General features: G+C 57.2%; 1 protein-coding gene across 1 annotated transcript; it reads left to right on the forward strand.

Moving 5' to 3' along the window:
* The first annotated feature begins 3,419 nt into the window (after positions 1 to 3,419).
* CLDN3 (claudin 3) lies at positions 3,420 to 4,772 on the forward strand. The gene has a single exon (XM_082430554.1). The coding sequence runs from the start codon at positions 3,744 to 3,746 to the stop codon at positions 4,404 to 4,406; it is 663 nt and encodes a 220-aa protein (XP_082286680.1). The 5' UTR covers positions 3,420 to 3,743; the 3' UTR covers positions 4,407 to 4,772.
* The last annotated feature ends 2,605 nt before the right edge of the window (positions 4,773 to 7,377 follow it).

Below are 7,377 nucleotides of genomic sequence, written 5' to 3' on the forward strand. Positions count from 1 at the left end.
TGCTGGGTCATATGGTAATTCTACCTTTTGAGGAACTGTCAGACTGTTTTCAAAAGCAGCTGCAGCATTTTACAATGCCACCAGCATTGTCGGAGGGTTCCAATTTTTCCACATCCTCTGCAACACTTATCATCTTTTTGATTCTAGCCATCCTCATAGGTATGAAGTTTTATCTCTTTGTAGTTTTTTTTTTTTTAAGATTTTTTTGATGTGGACCATTTTTAAAGTCTTTATTAAATTTGTTACAATATTGCTTCTGTTTTATGTTTTGGTTTTTTGGCTGCGGGGCATGTGGGCTCTCAGCTCCCCAACCAGGGTTCAAACCCACACCCCCTGCATTGGAAGGAAAAGTCTTAACCACTGGACCGCCGGGGAAGTCCCTCTTTGTAGTTTTGATTTGCATTTCCCTAATGACTAATGGTGTCAGACAACTTTTCATGTGCACCTTGGCCATTTGTATGTCTTCCTTGTCTATTCCAAATGTCTACTCAGATCCTTTGACCATTTTTTTAATTGGGTTATTTGTCTTTTTATTATTGAGTTGTAAGGACCATGGACGATATTAAGCAAAACGCTGATTGAAGCTATTTGCCCAGCGTCCCTGAAGTTTGGCCCCTGGGCAAGAAGCTTTCTGTCTTGCCGGCCTCTTCTCCTCACAGCCCTGCCCAGCAAGTCCACCTCATTCAGGCTCAGGAACGAGGCGCCTCTTCCTGCCCACCCACCCCCCGAACCCAAGCAGCTCAGAACAAACCCCTCTTCACAGATGAAGAAACCGAGTCCAGGTGGGAAAGGACTTGCTCAAGGCCACAGGACTGAGAAGAGTGTAGCTGGACTCCACCTCAGGTCTGTCCAACTAAACCCTCCACCTTCTCCACACTGTTTCTCTGCCCACCGGTTTGTCTGGCCCTGGCTGTTTTCTGGTTTGCAGTACACATACGTTTCCTCCGTTCTCATCAGTGCCCTGTGAGGTAGGTCATGTAGGCATCAGTCTCCTCATTTGGCAGAGGAGGAAATGGAGGTTAGGAGAGGGGACGTGACTTTCCTCAGCCTCGCAGGTAGCAAGAGACAGAGCTCAGGGCAAAACCAGCAGGAAGCCCACTCTCAGGACAAAAGCATGTGATTTCAGGCACCCACCCTATACTCAGCCACACCGCCCGAGTGTTCTGCCTCTCCTCCGACCCAAAGCCACACCACTAACCAGGAAACTGCAGCAGCCAGCAGTCCACTGGATGGACCTGGGCTTCAAGAATTTGCTCCAGGGCAGCCCCCGCCCAGCACCAGCGGGGCCCTCTGGCCGGGCACTCCCAGCCCTGCCCAACCCAGCCCCAACAGGCCCAGCCCAAGACCTTTGCCCCTGCGAGAAGTAGGACCCTGGTTTCCATGGGCCTCTGGCCCTGTTTACCTCACCCCAGGGCTTGGACCCTTACGGAGGGAGACATAGGCTGCATGCCTGTATTTGAGAGATGTGGGGCAAACCAGAAAAACCCCTAGGCCCGGTTTGATGAGGTTTCTCATCTCGCCTGGAAGTGCCCTAGGTTCCGACTAGATTCCAAAGGCACGTGACAGAGTAGTGTCCCATTATCAGTCATTTATGCCAGGAGGAGGACCCCCGGGCAGACAAGGTTGCAGGAATGAAAGAAAATGATGTTTTTGCATCAACTTTCTAAATCAGCTTTCTCTTGAGGACCCAGCACCGTTCTGGGCACAGGAGATACGGCAGTTAATAAAACCAGCAGAAACCCTTGCCTGTTTGGGGACCTTCTGGATGTCCCAGTGGAGCTAACATACTGGAGCAGAGAGAGAGAGAATAAAAAATAAGTAAGAAAAATATAGAGTATGATGGGCGGTGTTAAATGCTAAAAAAGAATGTAAAGTATAAAAAGGGGACAGGACATAGTGGGGTGAATACCTGCGATTTTATTTATTTATTTATTTGGCCGCACCACGTGGCTTGCAGGATCTCAGTTCCGCCACCAGGGATTGAACCTGGGCCACTGCGGTGAAAGCAGGGAGTCCTAACCACTGGACCGACGGGGAATTTCCAGCTGTGATCTTCTTTTATTTTTTAATTTTTTAAAAATAAATTTATTTTATGTATTTACTTTTGGCTGTGTTGGGTCTTCGTTGCTGCACGCAGGCTTTCTCTAGTTGTGGCGAGCGGGGGCTACTCTTCGTTGTGGTGCGCGGGCTTCTTCATTGCAGTGGCTTCTCTTGTTGCAGAGCACGGGCTCTAGGCACGCGGGCTTCAGTAGTTGTGGCACGTGGGCTCAGTAGTTGTGGCTCGCGGGCTCTAGAGCGCAGGCTCAGTAGCTGTGGCACACAGGCTTAGTTGCTCCGCGGGATGTGGGGTCCTCCCGGACCAGGGATGGAACCCGTGTCCCCTGCATTGGCAGGCAGATTCTTAACCACTGCGCCACCAGGGAAGTCCCAGCTGTGATTTTTAAATAGTGTGGTTAGGGAAGGCCTGGCTGGGAACAAAAACATGAAAGGTGAAAGGAGTGAGCCATGTGGTCTCTGCAACATCCCAGGCAGAGGACACGGCAAGAATGGGGGCGCTGAGGTGAGGGGAAGCGAGGAAGATGGGGGACAGGGCCTCCAAGGCCAACTCTGTAGGGCTCTAAGCAGGGTGAGGGATAGCCCAGGTGTGGGAGCAAGGCCATTGCAGGTAATGTCTGACTTCCCACTTTTGCCTGGATCAAACCTCTTTCACCACCGTTTCATTAAGGTGGATCCCGGTTCTGACTCCCCGCCGGTGCAGCGGGAGAGAGGACCAGGGCTCTGTGAAGGGAGGGGACTCAATGGGAGGGCGGCTCTGGGAGGAGAGAGCAGCTCAGCTAAAGGGCTCCAGGGTCACTGCGAGTGTTAAGAGCTGAGAGCTGGAGAGGGGCTAGAGATCTGAGTTCAGCACTGGCTCAGGGGTGTCTTCTGGGCGCCTTTGCGGGTTGTCCCTGGCTTCTGAGTCCAGACGTCCAGGGATGGCAACCCCATGGGCCTGGATCAGGCCGAGATCCTGCGCTGGGAGCGCTGCCTCAGAGGCCAGAGGGACCGAGGAGCAGGTGCGCAGCTCCCGGGGCAGCGGCCCACTCTGGGAAAACAGCCGCGGCCACGCCCACAGTGGGCCCTCCCTGTCCCCGCGGATCCCTGGCAGCTGGCAGCGCCCCCTTCCCCACGCCTCCCGTGCCAACGGCGCTGAAAATGCGCGGGGGAGGAGGAGTGTCCAGCACTTTGTGCTTTTCGCCCCACACCCCGTAGAATTCGTTTCCGAGCAGTGGGGAACCAGGAACGAGGGGCGGGGGCGCAGGTCTCGGCCCCGCCCTCTCTTGGCACCCCCCACCCCCGCGCCGTGAGCCACTCCTGGCCAAGTCCTTCCTCCCAGGGCGCTCAGTGAAGGTGGGAAGAGGGGCCACGTCACTGTCCCCAGGCCCGGGAGAGGGCGGCTCCGCCCCTCCCTCCCCCGCCGGAGCGCTGGGCCGGGATCGAAGACTAACCTGCCCCAGCCCAGGGCCAGCCCAGTCGCTGCCGCCCGCCTACAAAGCCACAGGCAGGTGCAGGCGCAGCCGCTGCGCGAACGGGCAGAGCGGAGCCTTTAGGGCGCGCGCCATCCGTGTGTCTGTCCGTCGCTCCATCAATCCGGGCGTCAGCCCGTCGGCGCACCGCCGCTCCCGCCTAGGCCCCAGCGGCCCCGGCCCCTCGTCGTCCCGCACCCGGAGCCGCCCTCCAGTGACGGCTTTGGCGCGGCAGCCATGTCCATGGGCCTGGAGATCGCGGGCACCTCGCTGGCCGTGCTGGGCTGGCTGGGCACCATCGTGTGCTGCGCGCTGCCCATGTGGCGCGTGACGGCCTTCATCGGCAGCAGCATCATCACGGCGCAGATCACCTGGGAGGGCCTGTGGATGAACTGCGTGGTGCAGAGCACGGGCCAGATGCAGTGCAAGGTGTACGACTCGCTGCTGGCGCTGCCGCAGGACCTGCAGGCGGCCCGCGCCCTCATCGTCATCGCCATCCTGCTGGCCGCCTTCGGGCTCCTTGTGGCGCTCGTGGGTGCCCAGTGCACCAACTGTGTGCAGGACGACACGGCCAAGGCCAAGATCACCATCGTGGCGGGCGTGCTCTTCCTGCTGGCCGCCTTGCTCACCCTCGTGCCGGTGTCCTGGTCGGCCAACACCATCATCCGGGACTTCTACAACCCCTTGGTGCCAGATGCACAGAAGCGCGAGATGGGCTCCGCCCTGTACGCGGGCTGGGCGGCCGCGGCGCTGCAGCTGCTGGGGGGCGCTCTGCTCTGCTGCTCGTGCCCGCCGCACGAGAAGAAACACACGCCTGCCAAGATCCTCTACTCGGCGCCGCGCTCCACCGGCCCGGGCGCCGGCACCGGCACAACCTACGACCGCAAGGACTACGTCTGAGTGAGCAGCCGCGGGGAGCCTCCACCACCCCCACGAGCTGGCGCGCCCACCAGGCCTGCGTGCGGCCTTGCATCGGAGACCAGCCCACCCAGATGCCAGGCAACTCTCTCGCTGGACTGGGAGGAGACCTCCCGGCGCCCCCTTCCCCAGCTGCCACCCCTCCTCAGGCCCGGGAGCGGGATTGCGGAGCCCAGGGGCCAGCCAGCATGGACCATGAAACCTTGCCCCTCTGGAGCGCGGAGCTGGGGTGACTGCCTCCACTTGTTCGCCCCGTCGGGCTGCGGCCTGACAGCCCTCGTTGAGCAGGGACCCGCAGTCTTGAAAAGGGCCACTTGATATTTTTCAATAAAAACCTTTCGTTTTGCAGTTGCCTGCGTGCGCCTCCTTGTCCTGAGCGCGGACAGGCCTCCACCTCCCTGCAGAGCTCCCCCACCCCGCCCCCACCCCCACAAGGGTTGGCCTTGGCTGGATTCTGCTCTCCCACTGCCCGGGATGAAGCTTAGAGAGGGACCGGGTTTCGGTAGCCGAGACGGTGGGGCTGTAAACTTGGCCGGGCGCTCACTAGCTAGTTGGTCCTTCGGCCTGTTCACTGGGGATTCAGACGATGCCGCCCCAATCTGGAGGGGCAGGCATGAGCACTTCCGGGCATGGGGGAGGTGGGAGGAGGATGTCAGGGACCCCCTTCTCTAGGTTTTGTGCCTGGAGCACCGGCCCTCCACAGTGCTCCCGCACACCTGAATCTCCCCTGTGGCGTGTGAAAGAGCACATTCAATGCTATGATTTCATATTTGGGAAAGGAGAACAAAAAGATCTATTGTTTTGGTAAAACACACTACCAAAGAAAGCTGAGTGGAATCTTCTCACCAGGAGAAGAGGTGAGAGAGGGGCCTCATTTTCTTCCTGAAACCCTTGAGGGAGGGAAAGGGGGGGGGACTCAGAACTCTCTGGTGACATTCTAATGCTAAGGTAAACAAGGTTTGGAAACACTTGTGTCTTGGAGAAGGTGTAAGAGGTTCAGGCAGTGGGAAAGGGGGATGGTGTCCAGAACCAGGAAAGTGGGATTCCAGTGGCTGGGTAGATAACAAGGTGACGGAGGAAGTGGCAATGGGGCCCTGGGCCCAGAAGAGGCCAAGTCATGGAGAATCTCGTGTGCAGAATTACAGATTTGGGACCCTAATCTAATGTTATGGGAATCGTGGAAGGGACGTACCTGGTCAAATTTACACTCTAAAATAACCTCTCCAGCTGCCCCTGCAGAACTGGGACTCAAGGAGGGGGATGAAGGCAGGAGACCATCTTAGCGGCTGTGCAGCTATCCCTGTGTGAGATAATGCAGCCCAGAAATAAAGCAGGGACAGTGGGATGGGGGACCAGGCCTGATGGGGAGGGGGCGTTGTAAAAGAAGCAAGACGAGCAGGGCTGGAGAACCATTTGGATATGCGGGGTGAGGGAGTGGAAAGAGCTAGGATAACCCCAATTTTCTGCCTTAGGTCACTGATTGGCTGGTGGTGCCATTTACCAAAATAGGACCAGGTTGCTGGGGGAAGATGACGGTTTCAGTTGTGAGTGAACAGAGTTTGGCAAGCCTGTGGGACCTCCAGGCAGAGACGTCCAGGAAGTGACAGGGCATATGTAGAGATCTGGAACTCAGGAACAGTAAACCTGGTTGTTGTTAGCATACATATGGCAACCGAAACCACGGAAGTGGATGAGGTCAGTCTAGAAACCAAAGAGAAAAAAAGAGTTTCAAGAAGGCGGGCGTTGGCAATGGCATCCGAGGCTGCGGAAGTCGTCAGGCAAGAAGAAGCCTGAAGATTAAAAGCAGCAAGGTGGTCACTGGAGGCCTTAACTAGAGGCGCGGGGGCAGATGCAGTGGACAGAAAAGTGAGTGGGAGATGAGAAGCAGAAACAGAACATGTAGACCATGCGTCCTAGAGGTTTGGGGAATCCAGGCCAGGAGAGCCACTTTCAGGGGAGCAAGGGTCACAGGACAGGTATTTGGGATTGTGGAGGCTTGCAACTATTTCGAAGTTATTGTATCTCGAACTTCTTGGCCTGCAGCAAAGCGAAAGCAAAAGGCCCCAGGGGCAGGCAGATTTTTTCAGTAGAATGCTTCACATAGCTCCCAAAAAATTCTCCTCTAGTTAAGGAACAACAGACATGTTTTTACCCGTTATGACCCGAGGAAGAGGAAGTAGGTTACCATGAACAGTAAGAGTACCCTGGCTTTAGATCCTTCTTTCTCTGTGGGATTCCAGGAAAGGACTTGGGGTTGCCATTACTCTCTCTCCAACCCAGTCCCCTTTGGGAACCAGTCTTCTAGCCTGGGGGGAAGGAAACAGAGGGACATGGAATATGAAGGTGAGGGGGGCTGCTAGTGATGGATCCTAGGGAGAGCTAGAGGGAGGGGATGTGGGCTCGGGGCGGGGGGTGGGAGGGCTCCATGCGGAGGCCTCAGGGGAAGGGGGCTTAGCCACGTGGAAGTGAGGGGAGGGAGCCCAGTAAGAGGGAAGGGACTCAGAGAAGGGGGTCAGCGAAGGGGAGGGGACTCCGTGGGGGGAAGTGTCAGAGAGGGAAGAGGCTTAGCAGTAGAGGGGGAGGGAACTGAGATGGGATTTGGGGGTATAGGCAGAGGACCAAGGGATTGCATTTGCCTTCACCCAGCCCCACGGTCTCTTGGCCAGTGGAACCAGGGAGTCAGGTTGGCCCAAGCCAAAACTGAGGGGCACCAGGTGGCTTCTTTGTCCCAGAGGGCCCTGCAGGCAGGAGCAAGTTTATTCATTTACCACCGGCTTCATGAGGGCAGCCTGGATGCAACGCCTCCCAGCCACACTGTGGCAGAGCTGCAGCCTGAGGCTCTGAGCCAGCCAGCCCACTGTGGTCCATCCCCAGCACGCCCGCCAGCACCCCCGAGCCAGAGGGATGTGGCAGAGAAGGTAGACAGACCCAATCAGATCCTCAGGTGGGGTGG

This window comes from Balaenoptera physalus (assembly GCF_965194825.1).
Source record: "Balaenoptera physalus genome assembly, chromosome: 16".
NCBI lineage: Eukaryota > Metazoa > Chordata > Mammalia > Artiodactyla > Balaenopteridae > Balaenoptera > Balaenoptera physalus.

What these genes read in the sequence shown, in the direction of transcription:
- CLDN3 (XM_082430554.1), top strand. Translation starts at nt 3,744, where the DNA reads ATGTCCATGGGCCTGGAGATCGCGGGCACCTCGCTGGCCGTGCTGGGC.